Source organism: Artemia sp. Qi Xiang Cuo, chromosome 1 (genome assembly GCF_049724085.1).
Source record: "Artemia sp. Qi Xiang Cuo chromosome 1, ASM4972408v1, whole genome shotgun sequence".
Classification (NCBI taxonomy): domain Eukaryota; kingdom Metazoa; phylum Arthropoda; class Branchiopoda; order Anostraca; family Artemiidae; genus Artemia; species Artemia sp. Qi Xiang Cuo.
The window spans coordinates 34112612-34134569 of record NC_142794.1 but is presented as its reverse complement, the minus strand read 5'-3'; the positions used below and the strand labels follow the sequence as shown (position 1 = coordinate 34134569).

Below are 21958 nucleotides of genomic sequence, written 5' to 3'. Positions count from 1 at the left end.
TAAGTACTAAAGGGGATGTAAAAGGACTAATAGATAAAAATGCTCGTGAGTGAAATAAAAACAAATGAAATGCATAACAGTAAAAAAGACATTTCCTTTGAAACGATTAAAGAAGAAAAGAACAATAAGTGCGAATAGTAGTAGTTATAGAAGAACCAGAATTGCCAATGATTGACGAAGTATTTTGCGATTAGGTATTGACTTTAAACGTTTCTTTTATTCTATGTCTTTATCATAGTCTCAAATATCTACCTTAATTGTGGAATCGTGAAGAGCTTTAGTTATATCAGATGTATTTAAAATATGATAAATCTCAAAAATCAATTTTTGCTATGACGTGTAAGGATAAAAAAAAATGGACGGAAATTGAAAATTCAACTCCTCCCTTGTTTTTTTTTATTTGAATTTGGAGTTTCGTGAAGATGGCTGAAATTGCTTAAGAATGGCAGTCGTCCAAGCCAGTTAGCTCTTTCTTTGGTTAAGTCACTCAAGTTTTTACAGTCTTAAGCTACTTGGTATTAAGCTACTAGAGGCATTAAGCTACTCAGCTAAAGCTACTAGATGAATCCGAAGGAACTGGAAAATGATTTTTGGTTGTTTGAATGTTGTTGATAATTAGCTGTTGGGACAAGGATTGGGTTTAAGCCTTCAGGACATAGTAACAATTTGCCAAATCTTCAAAATGTCAAAACTATCTTATTGACCATTTCTGGAATTGGAAAGAAGAGAAAATGGTTAGTTTCTGAAAGAAAAGAGAGTTTCTGCGTATCTAAAAAAAATGAGGTGCTCTGAAAGAGATCAGCCTAATTGATTAATTTTGCCTAACTCAGTAAAGGGAAGCATAAAAAAGTGTCACAGAATATCTTTCGAGTTACCACGGCTGTAATGTTTTTTTTTCTAGATGTGTTTTAGCCAAGGTCTCTCATATCCTTTTCTGGCTGAAAAGGCTTTAGATGCTTTAAAACAATGGTCTTTGGTCATGGAATATAATGAGTTTTCAAGCTTAATGGCCAAGATCTGTATCTGCATGGAACCTTATCTTCGTTCCCAACGTAAGTGTGTGAACTATTTTTAATTTATTTCAAGTGTCTTATTTGTTGCATCACAAGCGGATGAACCATACCTCTGAAATCAGACACGAGTTATTAGGTTTATCAAGCCCGAGTACATGTCTGCAAAGCAAAATTTTAACGTGGAAACTGACTATGTTTCAAGCAACCATTGTAAGAAATTGAGACGTGCTGCGGATAACAGTCGCGATACACTGACTAAGCGGTTTTTAGTTTTAAACTGGACTTTTAGCTGACTAGATGGGAACCTCTTAAAAATAATCTTGTATTGATGATATTTTAACATTATACAACTTAATTCGTGTCTCTGGCATTCAATTTAATTCCTTGTTTAAGAAAAGGATTATTATAAGCCAAGTAATTCTGTCGTAGAATATCGACAGAATTGGCCTAGAGTTATCCCAAAGTCTTTGTAGATGCTCCGAAATTACTGGAAAAGTAGTACAATGGCTCCTATGGTGTACCAGCATAAACGTATATACAAGATTGTATGCAATTTCCTTTGAGGTGGCGGGGGGGGGGGAGTAGGGAAAGGGCGTTTCAGATTTTTTTTTTCCTAGGGTGAGAAGCACAAAAAAGTGTAATTCAACAAAGCAAAAAGAAACTGAGCACTTTTGAACGTTGCCAAAGAGGCTATGCGCTTGATGGCATCGGCTGTTTTTTTTGTTTTTTTTTTTTGGCTCCCTTATTCTACTCACTTAACCGGGGTATTGACCAGATTTTACAAGTTTCAGCTGGTGGAAAACTCGGCAGGCAATGATAGTAATCGCTTTTTCAAAAAAAAAAAAAAAGAAAAAAGATGTGATTTTATCAAATTCGTGTGATCATGGACTCAATCCTGTCAGATACCTTGAAAGTGTTAATGTAACTATTCTGTAATCCTACATTAAATTTATTAATTTCTGAAAAAAAAATGTCACCTTAGTACGCAAGCTGCTGAAGTCAATTGAAATCATGAAACTTGGAACCCAACCAAAAAGGTTGATCTTCAAAACAAATTTGTGCTTCATTTCTCAACTTAAACAGTCTTGTGAGTACTTTTCCTCGATATAAACGATAACCTTTCTATGAAAAAGCAATGTGACATGTAGGCTATTCATATTTTCATATAACAATTTAAATAGTCCTGATTTTGTTGTAATTCCTTTAATATAATTCACAAATTTGGCTACTTTGTCGAGGTATTCTTTCAAATGATGAGGAAGGAGTTTTGAAGCTGGAATTTTCCTACTGATAGCGCAATGGCTCCAAAAAAAATGGCTAGCTATTTCTATGATGTCACCCCTCTAATCTTTGCAACAGCCAGACAATGACTTATTGTGATCAGCAGAAACACCACAACAATTTTCCCAGCCAATTTCGTCTTGATTGAAATAACTTTCAATTGCACTGCACTTCAATTCTTGCACTGGCTGTTGTCTCAAAACCCCTATGCCTTCCCAAGGCCAGAAAAAAATTTGCACTTTACTGAAAAATATAAATGTTTTTACTTTTATAACTTTAATAAATCAAATAATATTAACATTTTGATTACTAAATATCAGTATATGTTTATTAAACTGACAATGCACATTCATCTGTATTTTCTTAGTAGAGTGCAAATTTTGTTCTGGCCTTGGAAAGGCATAGAGGTTTTGCGCCCAACTTATGTTAATTTCTGCTCATTTTGAGTTTGACTCGGTTAATTATTGTAATTTCTGTTCGTGTTGGGTTTCATTTATTTATCGATGCTGATTTGTGGTAGTTTCACGCTTGGTAGAATATTTGATTTTATTTTTGCTAATTTTTTGTTTAATGGAGTTCTATACTTTTCTTTGAAGAACTAATTTTGTGGAAAAAGTTTTTTTAATTAATTTCTGTTCGTTTTATATTGACATAGTATTTTCAGGAAAAAAGAAAATAATACTTTAAATCTTTTCTTTTCTTAAGACTTTATAGTTTGGCCTGCTATTTATATGCTGGAGAAAAATTTTCAACAATTTTTAACAACATACACCTTTTTAAAAATCTGGACACAAATAGTACTGTTTAATCTAGTTTCATACCTCCTCTAGTTGACCTGAAATGGAAAACTTGATACCATTCGCAAAAAAAATCTGTTTACTTTCTTTGATAGCTTGGATACACTTACGCTATTTTGATTTGGTTAAATTTTAAGAGCAGAAATAGGAGGGTTGGTGGGAGTGGAAGGGGGATTAGTTGCCCTCAAATGACTTTTGACTATTAAAAAGGGCATCAGCCCTTTCTATTTTCAATCGAATGAGCCCTTTTCAAAGTTCCCATGACAACTCCTTCAATACGAAGTGCCCTGGTATAAACAACAACAACAAAAACAAACAAAAATACATTATACCCACTTCGATCTTTACTATAAAAACGTCAAGCCTTCCAATCACTTTCGACTATTAAAAAGGGCACTAGGTCTTTTGATTTCCAATCGAATGAGCCTTTTTGGAAACGATAACGCTTTCTATAAACACCTTATATGCCCCAGGGCATAAATTACAAACCTTGTCGTAAGGTCTGTTAGGCTGGTTGTCATCCTCTAAGACTGAATTTCCAGAACTCTCAACTACGTTAAACAACATGTCTGTCTCAAAATTTTGATTGGATGTGTTTGGGCAAATGGTGGGCGTGAGGGGGGTGTTAGTCGCTTTCCAATCACTTTCGACTATTGAAAAGGGAACAAGCCACTCCAAATTTTCAATTGAATGAGCCCTTTTCGAAGTTTCTACGACAAATTCTTCGGTACGAAGTGCCCTGATCTAAAGGAAAAAATAAATAATACATATGTGCCAACATTATTCCTATATGCCCCCAGGGCATAACTTAAAACCCTTGACTTGAGGGTTGTGGGGGAGTGTCTTCCTCTCTACTTAGTCCCCGTTTCTTGTGTCATTCTCGAGTGTCCCCGTTCTTTACTTAGGCAGTGCGATCGTGCTGCCTATGATTTATACAACAACTTTCTATATGAACCTTATACGCTCACAGGCATAACTTACAACCCCTGCACTAAGGACTCCGAGGGGGTTATCACCCTAAGTGGCCTAATTTCCAGAACGTTCAACTACGCTGAACAAAAATGGATAACTCAAAATTTTGATTGGATGTATTTTGGAAAATGGTTGGCTTGAGAGTGGCATTAGTCCCTATCCAATCACTTTCAACTATGAAAAAGGGCACTATCCCTTTCAATTTCTAATTTAATGAGACATTTTGAAAATTACACGACAGCGCTTTCAATAAAAACTTTACATGCCCCAGGGCATAACTTACAAAACAGCCAATGAGGGATGTGGGGACACAATTTGTCATTCTTGATGATCTAATTTCCACAACTTTCAACTATGTTGAATAAAATAGCTTATTAAATTTTTGGTTGGATATATTCGGGGAAAAGGTGGGCGTGAGAGGGGGGTTAGCTGCCCTTAAATCACTTTTGACTTGTACAAAGAGTACTATCCCTTTGAATATCAAATCGTCTGAGCCCCATTTCAAATTTCTACAACAAAAATTTTGATAAAAACCGTATTTAACTCCTGGACACAACTGATAAACCTTTCCCAGAAAGTTTTGGGGGAGTTTCCTCCTCAAAAATATATTTTCTATCTGGAAATCAACTACGCTGAACAAAACGGCTGTCTCAAAATTTTTATTGGATGTGTTTGGGGGAATGATGGGCGTGGGGGGCCAGTTGTCCTCCAATCACTTTCGACTATTAAACAGGCTACTAGCCCTTTGAATTTCCAATCGAATGAGCTTTTTTTGAAGTTTCTACGGCAACGTCTTCTTTAAAAACCTTATATGCCCCCAGGGCCTAACTTAAAACCCTTGCCCTGAGGACTGTGGGGGATTGTCCTCCTCAAAAACATATTTTCTATCTGGAAATCAGCTACGCTGAACAAAATGGCTATCTCAAAATTTTGATTGGATGTGTTTGGGAGAATGATGGACGTGGGGGGGGACTAGTTGCCCTCCAATCACTTTCGCCTATTAAAATGGGCACTAGCCCTTTGAATTTCCAATTGAATGAGCCTTTTTTGAAGTTTCTACGACAACGCCTTGTATAAAAACCTTATATACCCCCAGGGCATAACTTAAAACCCCTTCCCTGAGGGTTGTGGGGGATTTTCCTCCTCAAAAACATATTTTCTATGTGGAAATCAACTACGCTGAACAAAACGCCTATCTCAAAATTTTGATTGGATGTGTTTGGGGGAATGATGAGTGTGGGGGGGGGCTAGTTGCCCTCCAATCACTTTCGACTATTAAAAAGGCCACTAGAACTCCCAATTTCTATTCGAATAAGCCCCTTTTGAAGTTTCTACGACGACCCCTTCCATATGAAGTGCCCAGATCTAAAGGAAAAAAAAATAATAAATAGTATATTGTGCCAACATCGTTCTTATATGCCATCAGGGCATAACTTAAAACCTTGCCCCGAGGGTTTGGGGAAGTGTCCTCCTCAAAAACATATATTCTATCTGGAAATCAACTACGCTGAACAAAATGGCTATCTCAAAATTTTGATTGGATGTGTTTGGGAAAATGATGGGCGTGGGGGGCTAGTTGACCTCCAATAACTTTCGACTATTAAAAAAGAGCACTAGCCCTTTGAATTTCCGATAGAATGAGCCTTTTTTGAAGTTTCTACGGCAATGCCTTCTATAAAAACCTTATATGCTCCCGGGGCATAACTTAAAGCCCTTGTCCTGAGGGTTTTGGGGGAGTGTCCTCCTCAAAAACATATTTTATATCTGGAAATCAACTACGCTGAACAAAATGGCTATCTCAAACTTTTGATTGGATATGTTTGGGGGAATGATGGGCTTGGAGGGGGGGGGCTAGAAGCCCTCCAATCACGTTCGACTATTAAAAAGGGCACTAGCCATTCGAATTTTCAATCGAATGAGCCTGTTTTGAATTTTTTATGACAACGCCCTCTATAAAACCCTTATATGCCCCCAGGGCATAACTTAAAACCCTTGCCCTGAGGGTTGTGGGGGAGTGTCCTCATCAAAAACATATTTTCTATCTGTAAATAACATACGTTGAACAAAATGGCTATCGCAAAATTTTTTGTGTATCTGTTTAGGGCATTGATGGGCTTGGGGGGGGGGGGGCTATTTGCCCTTCAATCATTTTTGACTATTAAAAAGGGCACTAGAACTCACAATTTCCAATCGAATGAGCCCCTTTTGAAGTTTCTACGACGACCCCTTCCATATGAAGTGCCCAGCTCTAAAGGAAAAAAAAATAATAAATAGTACATTGTGCCAACATCGTTCTTATATGTCATCAGGGCATAGCTTAAAACCTTGCCCTGAGGGTTTGAGGGAGTGTCCTCCTCAAAAACATATTTTCTATCTGGAAATCAACTACGCTGAACAAAATGGCTATCTCAAAATTTTGATTGGATGTGTTTGGGGTAATAATGGGCGCGGGAGGAGGGGGGGGGGCTAGTTGCCCTAAAATCGCTTTCGACTATTAAAAAAGGGCACTAGCTCTTTGAATTTCCGATCGAATGAGCCTTTTTTGAAGTTTCTACGGCAATGCCTTCTATAAAAACCTTATATGCTCCCGGGGCATAACTTAAAGCCCTTGTCCTGAGGGTTTTGGGGGAGTGTCCTCCTCAAAAACGTTCACTCAAAAACTCCTCACTTTCGACTATTAAAAAGAGTACTAGCCCTTCAAATTTCTAATCGAATGAGCCTGTTTTGAAGTTTCTACGACAACGCCTTCTAAAAAACCTTATATGCCACCACTGTTACGTCACCACTGTTGCTTCGGTTCTAAGTTGCATCAAAGTTCCGTTTCATCTACCCTACTCTGGCCCTTCCTATGTCTCAGCCATGGTTGATTTTAACTCTTATTACCATCAAGTAACCCATGCTCTGAAAGTTGTTGATGCGAAAGCGGTTCCTACAAGACGAGCCAATGCTGGGATTGAAAACCGATGTGATCCGAATCCACTGAACTCCAGTCGGCAAAACGACATGCAAAAACCTGGCTAAACATTTAGATTGGGTGTGGCAGACCGCTACGCGGGACTGTATTCGAGCTGAAACGGAGCACAAAATGCAAATATAAAGCTGAAATGAAGAGGTACCGAATTTTTGGGCAACAGTTCACTGGAAATAGAAAATCGTGGCTAAGCCTAATCAGACCAGATGATCGTCCATCTAGTACTTCTCTGACACTACATTATTGGCACTCTTACTATATCTCGATGTATGGAGATGAGAACCTTACTATAACCAATCAATATGAAAGGGAAGATTCCAGCTGGCTTGCACGTTTCTCATGGCAGCATTGCGTTGTTATTTCCTTTGAGAAGATCAAGTTAGCTGTCATAAAATTACTTTCCAAAGCAAAGAATGGGATGGACAGCGACGGTCTTTCAATACAACACCTCAAGCACTTACCTGAATGCTTCTATTTCCATCTTCAGCTTATCTTCCAGATGTGCATCACCAGGGGTTTTGTTCCAAACTCTTTCCTGAAAGGGGTCATCTCATCTATCGCCAAAACAGGAAAAGATTCAAGCAAATGCAAATCTTATAGACCCATAACCGTCTCGTGCATCTTGAGCAAAGTATCTGAAAATGTGATCTTCTCTGAGCTTGATACTGGACACTTTGGGGACAATCAGCTTGAATTCCAGAAAGGTCTTGGGTGCCCAGAGGCTCACCGCCTTCTGGCTACCGTACTTATGGACTCGGAAAGAAAAAAGTCGCCTCTGTATATTTGCACTATTGATATATCGAAAGCGTTTGATAGCGTCAATCACATGCAAGCAATGCATTCTCTATTACACAACGGAGTAAGTTCGAGCACAGTTAGTATTCTGAAATTTTGGTATGAAAATTCGACTGTGTTGGTCGAGTGGAAAAGTACAATTTCAGATCCTATAAAAATCAGAAGAGGTGTGAGGCAAGGCAACATTCTTAGGCCGTATCTCGCCCTCTCTCGTATTGCATTGCACTGATCTATCTTACTTGGCTTAAGCTTACGATGTCTTTCTGCTCAGTAGATCCAAAGCAGACTTACAAGAGAACCTCAATCAACTCCTAAGTGACTTTCAATCTATTGGGCTTTCCATCAATATTGATAAGTATGAATTTTTGTCCTTTAATGCACCGCAAAGTGATGCTGTCATTCTCGGAAATCATGTTGTCCTTACGGTATTGGAGCTGAGATATCTTGGTATTATGGTTGCGGAAACAATCGTTAAAACTAGACAAGCAATTGTTAAGCAAACAACTAAAGCCATTAAATGTACTTATGTGTCTGTAGTGCCGAATCGCGGACGCTACTCCAGGAAATCTCTTGCCTCGATTTATTGTTCAGTGTGCTTACCACACATAACCTATCTTACCGGTGCATCCCACATGCTGTCAGTGAGAGACACTGAAAACGTCAAAAAGTGCTACTATAAATTTGCAAAATTTGTACTGTATATACCAAAGCGTTATAGGAATTCCCGCCTTGAAAAATATGGTCTTAAAGAGCCATCCAAACAATGGTCTAGCATTCGAAATAATTCAGTGCTAAAAGTTAAATTAGATAGACGACGTTTCTCACCTGCATTTATTTGTGTGTCGTGAATTACACTGAGTGTTGTATCTTTATCTTTTTGAAACTGGTTTCTTTTTCTTTTCTTTTTTCTTTTTGTAGGGCTTCACTATAATTTATTTTTGTAGATGGCGGATGGATAAATGTTATTTTATTCTTCTTCTTGATGGATATTCAGAAAAAATTTTAACATGAAAAAAACTGTGATTAAAAAAAAAATCATCAGAAAAACAGTCTTAGACGAGCGTTTATTTTGTAGCACCGGTTCTGAAACAAGAAGAGGCAGATGTTATAGGATTCAGAGTTGCACATGGAGTTCGTCGAGTCAATCTGAAAAGCAATAGAAGATATTCTAGAATTCCCGATACCTCTTCTCGTCAATGGGAAGCCATACAACTAAGAATTTTGATGTTGGTCACTGATTATGGATCTAGGGTGATTAATGTTACTCTTTCTTATTTTAGTGTACCGTCGTCATGTGTTTTTCTGCTCCAAGTGTTTTGTCTTTTAAGTTTTAACAGTAAATTATCAGTAGTAGACTGTCCATGTTGAGATCATGGGTAAAATAAGGGGTAACACCCTTCCCCCTCCCTGTAATAAGAAGACATTGGAAATATGTATCAATAGATGAACATTACCTTTTAAATCTACATAATGATAAAGCAATGGTCCTGATATTTTTTAAAATATAGAAAAAATCCTATATGAACACAATGGTGTCATTTTGAAAATGTTGCAAAATCTTGTCAACTTTGCACGTTTTAATATGGGCATTGACAAAGATTTAGCTAAGAAAGACCATGGTTGAAATGGTGGCCGGCGTTTACCCCCCCCCCTCTGTGATTACCCCCCCCCGGAAAATACCCTCCCCTCGTGGAAAATGCCCCCTCGCGGAAAATATCCCCCGCGGATAATACCCCCCCCCTGAAAATACCCCCCTGGAAAATACCCCCCGTTGAAAATAATGCTTTCCAAAGTTCAGAATTTTATTAGAGTTTTATTTTTTTTTAATTTCCGTAGGTGGATGGAATTTTGGTACTTGTGTATTATGCACCACTCACTCAAGTTTTCGCTGTGTAAAATTGCAGAACAAGCCGGTTTTTTCGTTAGTTTCTTCGTTACTTTAGAAATATATTTGGGCTATAGATTTGCACATTAATGGGGGGGGGGGGCGTAAAGTATAGTGGGTCTGCATGCAAAATGTGTTTGCTACAATTATTCTGCATATTAGATAGATAGGTAAATAAGTGTATTTTAAATAACATAAACTTTGATCAGCGATCATCATAAAACACTTAAATGAAACTCTACATTAACTAATAATAGTATTTAATGCTTGGAAAGACGTGCATTGAAAAAAAAACATTTAAAACTTGGAAAAAACACTTAAATGAAACATTTTATTTACTTTATACTGGGATTTTTTTTCTTCTTTAGTTAACAAAATTTCTAGACACCTCGCTATTCTTCTGTAATTAGATTTGTACATTAGGGGGGGGGGGGTAAAGTACAGCGGGTCTGCATGTAAAATGATCTTGGTACAATTATTCTGCATATTAGGAATATTGTTAGGTAAGTGTGTTTTAAAGCCAAATATACGGCCATGAACACAGTAAAATAACATAAATGAAAGGCACAAATAACATAAACTTTCATCAGCGATCATCGTAAAAGATTTAAATGAAAGACTACATTAACCTAATATTAGTACTTAATACTTTGAAAAACGGCCATTGAAAAAAAAACACTTAACACTTGGAAAAACACTTACATGAAACATTACATTTATTTTATACTTTTTTTTTTTTTTTTTTTTTTTGTTAAAATTTCCAGGTACCTCGCTATTCTTCTGTAATTTTTTAGTGGCCATATACCTAGAAAGAATTGTTTTCTGACTTCAAACTATCCAAATACTTTACCCCCTATGTGCAAATATATAGCCCAAAGTAGACCCCGAAGCCGCGCCGAAAATTCGGCGGCGCGCCGCCTAAAAAACGTCGGTGGCGCGCCGCCGAGCTTGCATCAGCGCGCTGACGCCGCCGCTGATTCTATCGGCGGCGGCGTCACTAATACGCCGCCGTTTTTTTTTGCTTTTTTCTCTCTTTTTTGGTTATCGATATCGACCTCCGGGCTTCAACCGTCATCCCGGCTAATCTGTTTCTTAAAGATAAATACTTTCATCTTGGGCTCGCCATGTATATCGGTTCGTAGGAAGGAGAAGAAGAAATTTTTCCTGAAACAAAAATACTACCTTCCACTTTAATATTTTGTTTATTTTTCTTTCTGGTTTTGTTGAATAAAAAGAGTTAGATAAAGGAGCATTAGGTAATACAGGATGTTATCAAAGGCAGCGCAATCGTGCTGCCTAAGTAAAGAACAATGTTGGCACAATATATTTTTTTTATCCATACCAGGGCAATTCGTATCGAAGGAGTTGTCGTAGAAACTTTGAAAAGGGCTCATTCGATTGGAAATTGGAATAGCTAGTGCCCTTTTTAATAGTCCAAAGTGATTGGCAGGCAGCTAACACCCCTTCTATGCCCACCATTTCCCCAAACACATCCAATCAAAATTTTAAGATAGCCATTTTGTTCAGAGTAACTGATTTCCAAAGAGAAAATATGTTTTTTGAGGAGGTTACTCCCCCACAACCCTTAGGGCAAGGGTTTTGTAGTTATGCCCTGGGGGTATATAAGAACGATGTTGGAACAATGTATTATTTATTGTTTTTTCCTTTAGACCAGGGCACTTCATATCGAAGAAGTTGTCGTAGAAACTTCGAAAAGGGCTCATTTAATTAGAGATTGGAGTGGCTTGTGCTCTTTTTAATTGTCGAAAATGATTGGAAGGCAACTAACACCCCTTCCACGCCCACCATTTCCCGAAACACATCCAGTAAAAATTTTGAGATAGCCATTTTGTTTAACGTAGTTGAAAGTTCTGGAAATTAGGTCTTAGACGATGACAACCACCCTCACAGCCCTTAGGGTAAAGGGTTGTAATTTATGCCCTGGAGGCATATGGATGTTTATAGAAAGCGTTGCCGTAGAAACTCAAAAAGGGATCATTCGATTGGAAATTGAAAAGCCTAGTGCCCTTTTTAATAATCGAAAGTGATTGGAAGGCTTGACATTTTTTTAGTAGATATCGATGTGGGTATAATGTATCATTTTGTTGTTGTTGTTGTTTAGACCAGGGCACCTTCGTATCGAAGGAGTTGTCGTAGGAACTTCGAATAGGGCTCCTTCGATTGAAAATAGAAAGGGCTGATGTCCTTTTTAATAGTCGAAAATGATAGGAGGGAAACTAATCCCCCTCCCACGCCCACCCTCCCATTTTCCGTTATGTTTAAAAATTAAATGTTGCCTTAAGATTAAATCAAAATGCACTCTGTTAATGCTAATTCCCAATAAGGCATCTCAGCAGTATCCCAAGAACAACTGAGGGTATTATGTTCCAACTTTTGGAGTTTCTTCTGCTCTTAAAATTTGACCAAATCAAAATAGCGTAAGTGTATCCAAGCTATCAAAGAAAGTAAACAAATTTTTTTGCGAATGTTATCAAGTTTTCCATTTCAGGTCAACTACAGGAAGTATGAAACTAAATTAAACACTACTATTTGTGTTGAGATTTTTAAAAGAGTCTATGTTGTTAAATGCTGCTGAAAATTTTTTTCCAGCCTACAAATAGCAGGCCGAACTATAAATTCTTAAAAAAACGAAAAATTCAAAGTATTATTTTCTTTTTCCCTGAAAAGACTATGTCAATATAAAACGAACAAAAATTAATTAAAAAACTGTTTCCGCAAAGTAATTTTTTCAAAGAAAAGTAAAGAACTCCATTAAACAAAAATGAGCAAAATTAAAATCAAATAATCTACCAAGCGTGAAACTACCACAAATCAACATCGATAAATAAACGAAACCCAAAACAAACAGAAATTACAATAAATAACCGCGTCAAACTCAAAACGAGCCGAAATTAACATAAGTTGGGCTCAAAACCCCTATCCCTTCCCAAGGCCAGAACATAATTTGCACTTTACAGAAAAAAATACAAATGAATATGCATTGTCAGTTTAATATACGTATACTGATATTTAGTAATCAAAATGTTAATAATATTTGATTTATTAAAGTTATAAAAGTAAAAACATTTATATTTTTTCAGTAAAGTGAAAATCATGCTCTGCCTTGGATAGGCATAAGGGTTTCGAGCCTAACTCATGTTAATTTCTGTTCTTTTTGAGTTTGACTCGGTTATTTATTGTAATTTATGTTTGTTTCGGGTTTCATTTATTTATCGATGCTGATTTATGGTAGTTTCCCGCTTGGTAGATTATCTAGAGCTAGAATAGAAATATATCTATAGAAATCAATTACATTTTTTTGCACAGTTAGCAGAGCACACTGAAGTTTAAGTAGCCTTAAACTTTGACTTGAAACGTTATAACTTGACCACTTCTTTCAGAAAAGAAATTTGGAGGGTTATTCCGTGTTGATAAGAAAAGAGGGTAAAGGTGCAGTTTAGTTCTTCCTGTAGTGTAGGGCACAGGAGCCCTATGGTAAAGGTGCAGGTTTGTTCTCCCTTATAAAACAACTTATTTCAGCAGATACAAAGAAGAAGTCCATTTGCGGCATTCTGTGGGACCCCAAGGTCCAATACTAGCATCAGATCCCGCGAGTGGCAGTTTACGCTCGTCAAGTTCTGGCTATACCGGCCACATGTGCCCCAGCTAAACGGCTTTTTAGCACGACAGGACTGATAGCAAAAAGATCAATGGATCCAGGCAGAGCGAACTAACTCACTTTTGTTACATCAGTTGTAACTGAAGTGATGTAACCGCTGATTTAAAATAGTTGGTATTGTTAAGCCATGGTATCTGACATGTATACAGTGTTTTTTCGATGTTGTTATTTGTTTTGTTTTTTCACTTCCTTTTCGTATGTATTTGATGAACAGGAGATGTTTGAATTTCAAACTTTGAAAGTTATACACACATTAGCCCAAATAATTAACAAGAAGGAAATGACTAAACATGGGATTTTAAATGAACAATGCGATGTTTAACAAAAACCCAACAAGTAAGTAAGTTAAGTAAATTAGATTGTTCCTTTATGTTTATAGCCCACCATTTTAAAATCCTTACTATAATAAAGGTTTACCGTTCTTGTTGAAGTGGACTTCTATTATTATTTTTAATCAGAAAAATCGGCGCACCGTGGCGCGCCGTTGGTCTAAAATAGGTGGTGCGCCGCCAAAAAAATTTCCGCCGCCGCCGCCGATACTAAATCACACATTCGCCGCCGTCATGTCGGCGTAGCGCGGCTTAGGGGACTAGCCCAAAGTATATATTTCCCACATATTCTGTCACTTAAATTTGTCTTGTCTCGCACTAAGCTGAAAAAAACTAACGAAGACACCGGTTTTGTTCTTGGTTTTTACACAGCGTAAACTTGAGTGAGTTGCCCATAATACACAAGTAACAAAACTCCTTCCCCCTACGGAAATTAAAAAAATAAAACTCAAATAAAACTCTCAAATTTGGAAAGCCTTCTTTTCCACGGGGGGGGGGGTATTTTCCGGGGGTTTAAAGTATTTGGACCAATTGAAGTCAAAAAACAATTCTTTCTAGGTATATAGCCACTAAAAAATTACAGAAGAATAACGAGGTATCTGAAAATTTTGTTTACTAAAGAAGAAAAATAAAATAATCCCAGTATAAAGTAAATGTAATGTTTCATTTAAGTGTTTCTTCCAAGTGTTAAATGTTGTTTTTTTTCAGTGGCCGTTTTTCCATGTATTAAATACTATTATTAGGTCAACTTAGTGTTTCATTTAAGTGTTTTATGATGATCGCTGATCAAAGTTTATGTTATTTGTGCCTTTCATTTATGTTATTTTACTGTGTTCATGGCCGTATATTTGGCTTTGAAATACACTTATTTATCTGTCTATCGAATATGCAGAATAATTGTAGCAAACACATTTTGCATGCAGACCCGCTATACTTTACCCCCCCCCCCCCTAAGGTGCAAATATATAGCCCAAACTTATTTCTAAAGTAACGAAGAAACCGGTTTGTTCTCGAGTTTTACACATCGTAAACTTAAGTGAGTGGCGTATAATACACAAGTACCGGATTTTTTCACGGAAAGAGAGTCGGATTTCCTGGTATTATTTAAAAACGATCGGAAATTAATTAAAAATAAAACAAGTTTTTTCAACTGAAAGTAATGAGCAACATCAAAATTTAAAACGAACAGAAATTATTACGTATTTGAAAGGAGTTGCCCCTTCCACTATAATTTCAAATCGTTTTTCAAAACAAAATAGAAATCATCCCACTTCCAATCTTCTAGGACCATTGGATCGACAAAACCACCCCTGGGAAAAATAAATAGTAAAATTAACACGCTCATTGGATTTGAAATTGAAAGGTCTAGTGCCCTTTCAAATAGTCGAAAGTGACTGGATGACAAAACACCCCCCCCCCCCACCCTCATCATATCCCCTAACACTTACATTAAGACTACTACAAATACGTCAGCTCTTTTTATAGCTTTACACGGTTTTTTTTAAGTAAAAAGCAAATTATTTTCTGGTCTGAAGAAGACATGGGTGTTGTCAGCCATACTCCTTTTACTTTTGCTCATTTTGAGTTTGACTGGGATATCTGTTTTAATCTCCGTTAGTTTTGGTTTTCATTCATTTGTTAATGACTTCAATATCCTCAGCCTTGGTAGTACTTGTTACAGAAGCAGAAGTGTTAGGGGTAGTAGTCGTAGTAGTAGTAGTAGTATTAGTAGTGGTAGCAGTAGTTGTAGCAGTTGTAGCGTGCATATATTGCCCTTTTGATCAATTGATTATAAAAAGTACAAGGGAATGCCCACCACCATAACTATCAAGACACGCACCATCAAAATATAGCCCAAATTTGTATATAAAGTAATGAAGAAACCAGTTTGTTCTCGAGTTTTACGCATCGTAATCTTTAGTCAGTGGCGTATAACACACAAGTATCGGATTTTTTCATGGAGAGAGAACTTTAACGTAAAGAGTAATTTCTTGAGGAGGAGGTATCCCCTTTCAAATATGTAATATTATCAGTTCGTTTTAAGGTTTGATGTTGCTCCTCACTTTCAGTTGAAAAACTTGTTTTTTTTTAATTTGATTACTTGTAATTAGTATTTGTTAATGGGAAACATAAGTTTTTTAAAGAAAAGTAAAGAGCCTCATTAAAACAAAAATGAGCAGAAATAAAGTCAAATAATCTTCAAAGAAAAAAACTATTAACTATAATAGAAAAGAAAATTAAAAAGATATGAAATATTTTTTTTTATGAAAAATGTCAGTAAAAAATGAACGGAAATTAATATAAAAAACGTTTTCCACAAAACAAGTTTCTCAAAGAATAATAAACAGCCTTGTTAAGCCAAAAATGAGTAGAAATAAATTCAAATAATTTTCCAAGCGTAAAACTACCACACATCACCATAAATAAATGAATTGGACCGAAAACGAACAGAAATTACAATTAATAACCTATTCAAACTCAAAATAGCAACAATTAGCATGAGTAGGGCTGACAGCCCCCGCACCTCCTCAAGACCAGAACATGATTAGCACTTCGTTGAAAACAAAATACATTTTAAATATTTTCACTTTTTTGACCTTAACAAATAAAGAATTATTAAGACTATAATGAATAGATATCAGAATATGTATATCAAACTGACAATACACGGTTTTTTTTGTTTTTTAAGTAAAGTGCAAATTATTTTCTGGTTTGAAGGAGACAGGGGTGTTGTCAGCCATACTCCTTTGAATTTTTGCTCGTTTTAAGTTTGGCTAGGCTATATATTATAATTTCTGTTAGTTTTGAGTTTCATTTGTTTGTTAATGGTGATTTGTGGTAGTTTTACACTTGGAACATAAGAAAAACGAACTCGTAGGATTTGGCAACGCTTTTGTCCGTAAAAAACTTAAACAACTTAGAATTTGTTGGTTTCCAAAGCCACTATCCTTTCAAAGAATAGCCAAACCTTCTTAAACTTTTTGGTGCTATATGTTTTATTTTAATTTTGATGATTCTTCGCCTAAATTTTTTTCTTCTTCCATTTTTTTTTAATTTGGCAGCTGCTACTGCCAAAAATTGCAGAAGTTCATATGGAAATCTTTTCAACATCTTGTTTACCCTCATTGTGAGATGGGATTTTAGTCCTTTATATTTGTGCAGTAAAGTTTGGAGCTCACTGGTTTCTTTGGACCAACTAAATATTATTTATATAAATTTGTTGTTTTTTTTCTTTTTTGTCAGTTTTTTTATTATTATTTTGATAATTTTTTCCTCGGCCAGTTGAATCTAGTGTATGACAAATAATTTAATGTTATAAAGAATTGAGTATTTTTGTGCGATTGTTATTTTCTTTGCTGGCTAAAAAAAAATTTGCGTAATTTTTATTTGTGCTCCCCTATTCTATAGCCCATTGATCTTTTATTGGAGGGGCGAGGGGGTTAAGAATTTTTTTTTTATCTGTTTAAATAAATAATTCTTGAAACCATGGTTAAATGAAAGGTTGACGGTACAACTCTTTTTTTTTACAAATTTCTTTTATCTAATCTTAAACCATTTTTGCTTTCAGTATGTTGCTTTTTTAGTCCCTTTCTCTTTCTTTTCTTAGGTTACATCACAGCTTTACGACAGACCATTGGAGGAGATCAGTGAGAAAGCTATAGCTTGGGACCAGGAGGAACATTTGAAGTTTAGAGTTCCTTTTCCTGATTTAAAAGTTACCATTTACCTAGGTGAGACTTTCTATTAGGGTTTAAATGAAACATTTGAACATTAGGACCAGGAGGAACATTTGAAGTTTAGAGTTCCTTTTCCTGATTTAAAAGTTACCATTTACCTAAGTGAGACTTTCTATTAGGTTTCAAATGGAACATTTGAACATTAGTACCAGGAGGAAGATTTGAAGTTTAGAGTTCCTTTTCCTGATTTAAAAGTTACCATTTACCTAGGTGAGACTTTCCATTAGGTTTCAAATGGAACATTTGAACATTAGGACCAGGAGAAACATTTGAATTTTAGAGTTCCTTTTCCTGATTTAAAAGTTACCATTTACCTAGGTGAAACTTTCTATTATGTTTCAAATGGAACATTTGAACATTAGTACCAGGAGGAACATTTGAAGTTTAGAGTTCCCTTTCCTGATTTAAAAGTTACCATTTCCCTAGGTGAGACTTTCTATTAGGTTTCAAATGGAACATTTGAACATTAGTACCAGGAGAAACATTTGAATTTTAGAGCTCCTTTTCCTGATTTAAAAGTTACCATTTACCTAGGTGAAACTTTCTATTATGTTTCAAATGGAACATATGAACATTAGGACCAGGAGGAAGATTTGAAGTTTAGAGTTCCTTTTCCTGATTTAAAAGTTACCATTTCCCTAGGTGAGACTTTCTTTGAGGTTTCAAATGGAACATTTGAACATTAGGACCAGGAGAAACATTTGAATTTTAGAGTTCCTTTTCCTGATTTAAAAGTTACCATTTACCTAGGTGAAAATTTCTATTATGTTTCAAATGGAACATATGAACATTAGGACCAGGAGGAACATTTGAAGTTTATAGTTCCTTTTCCTGATTTAAAAGTTACCATTTCCCTAAGTGAGACTTTCTATGAGGGTTTAAATGGAACATTTGAACATTAGTACCAGGAGAAAGATTTGAATTTTAGAGTTCCTTTTCCTGATTTAAAAGTTACCATTTACCTAGGTGAGACTTTCTATCAGGTATAATAAAGATTGTATAACATATAGGTAGAGTCAGAGGTAGGTTTTCTGGGAGCCCATTGAAATTAATCTATTATGCTCCACGTAAAACCAAAATCGGTCTATCAAACTTGTTTATTATAAAGTATTATCCGAAATGTCCGATGTATGTTTATTATCCGAAAAGCGTATGGGATAATTTTGTCATGCAAACGCCTATATAACCGTCGCATTCTAGCACGGATCTTCAATTCCTTTACCACCCCTCATATCTTAGCTTTTTCACCTTTCTGGCCTTTGTTTACTTTTGATGATAAGAAAACAATCCGTACAGTGTTCTATAAGTTTGCAAAATATCTGCTTAGCCTTCCCCCCTGGTGAAAAAACCGCCAGATTTCAGGACGTTAAAGACTCGATGACCCCTTCGTCGTGATCGCGACCAGGAGGGAAAAGTTCCTGAAGTCTTTAGACCCAAAGCATAGTATGTATGAAGCTATAGTCAGCAATGTGTAATGGTTGTCTTTTTATGTAAATAGTTTCGCCATTGTTTTTTTTTTTTTTTTAATTTTTGAAGTATAATTTAAGTTGTTCGTTCGTTCGATGTGTTTTGTTGTTTTCTTTTCATTTTTTCTCTACTCAATTTTTACTACTTTGTATTGCTAAAGATGGATAATAAAAATCATTCATTCATTCATTCATTATACTAATAACGCAATTTTACGTTATGGGCTGCATTACGAAAAAACGAAAAATAAAAAATTAAAAAAAGCAAATTCTTATTGCTGACATTTTATTTAAAGATACAAATTAACACAATATACAGCAAATTTAACCACAAATGTAATAACATTCAAAACACGAATGTAAAGTAAAAAACCATTTCACTCTTTAATTTTTTTATATTCATGTTAACCCAATGTTATAAACATAAAATATTTTTTTTTTGAAGTTTTTGACATTTATCAGTAACCAAAGCTTCAAAACTAAACTATGTATTTATTGAATATCATAATTTAGTGGGGAACTTAATTTTTTGAATTTTCTGTTTATTCCATATTTTTAATATTCAAGCTTTGTGTTTTTAAATCTTCGCTTTCATCTTTACTTATTTTGATACTTTTGTCGATTTTGTTTTATTTTGTATATTGAAATTATTTGCTCAGGAGATGGTTTAGAGGAAATCCGAACATATCATATTATTAACATAGCTGAAAAATATCCATGTTTATTTTGGCTAATATCTGATATTATCCATATTTTTTATTTTTATTTTAAAGCTGTTCTCCCCACCATCCCTGTAATGGTGGAACTTCTTTAGACAGCTCACGTGTATTTGCCTTTTTTACTTTTCCTTTTAACTCACTCAAAAAAAAAAAAGATCGGTTAAATATACTTCATGAAACTCGGTTATCTTCCATGTCTCTTGTACCGCAAGTTTTGTGCATTTTAAAACCGCTTTTTTCGTTGAATTTAAATGGAAATTTTCAATTTCAGACTCGCTGTTGCCCCGAGTTGTCGAGCTTGCAACCTCAAACAGCGATCGACGTGTAAAATTAGCCGCTTGTGAAGTTTTGCATGCGTTTTTTATCTACATGATTGGTATTGGTAAGTTTTCGATCTTATATATTTAAATTTCACTGCTATTTAAGGGCTATTTTAGTATAAAACTAGATCTAACAGCGTTGACAAACGAATTAATTTGAACTGTGTAGCGGAGATGCACTATTGCTTTTTATCTTTTCAGCATAATTAGTGGTCTGTAGCTCGATATCAACAAGACTTGGAAATGTGAAACTTCTTTTTCGTATAGCGATTGTTAAACGGAAGAGAACACTCACAAAGTTTGGAAAATATCCAAAATTTTCCAGAAAAAGATTTAATCATTTTTTTCTAGTTTATCAGATAGTATGCGTAAATAGCAATACGAAACTCTCTATATTTTAAAAATAAGTTTATTAGGGATAGCATGCCCTTTTGAGGAGAGGAATCAAAGAGAAGAGAGAAGAAAGAGAGAATAAAGAAAACAGAAGAATTTTTTTGATGATAACCAAACAAATTATATAATGGCCCAGTCCGGGAAAGACTTCTAATCTCTAGTGATCATACCCCTTTAGTCCTCAGTTCTATAGATTATGAACGAGAGTTTGATTCATCCAATAGAAGATCTTTAACGGAGGTCTTGTCTCTTGTATGGTATACACGATAAAAAGCATTATTTGTGTTAAAAAGGATTATTGCTATGCAGGAGTAAAATAGTGCTGCGGCTTAGGTAGGACATGAAGTTAGTATCTGCTTTGGTATAGAATCAGGAGCGGAGCGGGGTTGCATTCTATCCCCCTTCATATGGATCATTTTCATGGACCTTGTCCTAAGGAACACGGCTAAGGCTATGGGAGGGTATTGAAATTGAATGGGAAAGCAGAACTGTTCTAGACTTAAATTGTGTTGATGATTTGAGCGTCCTAGATGAAAATGTTTGCAAAATGAATTATTTTTGGGAGATTTCGAGAGCAAGAGTAGGTTTGAAAGTTAAATTGAAAAGACTAAGTTGCTCAGAATGTTAAAGAATGAATAAATAAAGGTGAAGAGGCGATGTTGGGCAAAGAGAAGATTGATTGGGTGCAAAGCTTCACTTACCTGGGTAGTATTATTAGTTAAGATGGCTGTTGTGGTAGAGATGTTAAGAGAAGATGTTTTTTTTCAGTTTTGGAGCATAGAAAAATAACTCTTCGAACCAAGATTAGAATATTGGAAGCTACAGTAATGACGGTGGTTCTTAAACCTGGGTGCTTTGATAGACTGAGGAGACTTTGTTAGATATTTTCCAGAGGAATTGTGTACGGATTATTTTGAATACGGATTACGGATTAATTGTCCTGTTTGACTATTCGTATTTTAAACAGTGAGCTATACAAAAAAATATGGTTCTATCCTGCCCTCTAGGCTTTAATGAGAGAAAGGTTGGAATGGCTAGGACAGTTCTTGGACGAAGGATGACAAATTGCCAAAGGTCATTCTGTCGGCGAACTATTTAGGGCCAAACGAAATCAGGTAGTCCCCAAATGGAAAGGGAAGAGGTCCTAAGAAAGGATTTAAAGAAAACTGGAATTTCTCCAGAGGGTATAAAGAAGGAAACTTTGATTAGATTGGGGTGTAGGAGGAGCGTATGCAGCTTTGTTGGTCTTAGGCTGCTTGGTGATGCAGTGAGTTGCTAGTAGTAGTAATAGCAAACTGATTTTGTGGCTGTCAATCATTGGCATGTCTATTATTTTATAATTATAAGGGTAACCAAATCTATCAATATAACATGAATAATCCTAATTGCTTGTATTATATTGGTATTAAATCTACCAATTTTTAAAAAAAAGGAACTGCTAAAGATTTTGGAATTGGTTTTGACAAGGAGAATGAATTTAATAGCAAATGTAATTTAGGAGTTTAAACCAATTTCAAACACCTTTGAATTTAAGCATATTATCTGAAATCCAACCTTTCCTACTGTGAATTTTCTTTTTAACTGCTATGATAGTCTTTAGC

At 35.6% G+C, this 21958-nt stretch overlaps 1 protein-coding gene across 1 annotated transcript in view; it reads left to right on the top strand.

The window, feature by feature from the left end:
- The window catches only part of LOC148956224 (DNA-dependent protein kinase catalytic subunit-like), a 495889-nt gene that overhangs the window by 259371 nt on the left and 214560 nt on the right, over window positions 1-21958 (top strand). Inside the window, exons 15-18 of the mRNA XM_089099625.1 lie at window positions 902-1052; window positions 8905-9080; window positions 17330-17453; window positions 19916-20026. Coding sequence (XP_088955751.1) covers window positions 902-1052; window positions 8905-9080; window positions 17330-17453; window positions 19916-20026 — 562 coding nt within the window. The remainder of the gene's footprint in view (window positions 1-901; window positions 1053-8904; window positions 9081-17329; window positions 17454-19915; window positions 20027-21958) is intronic.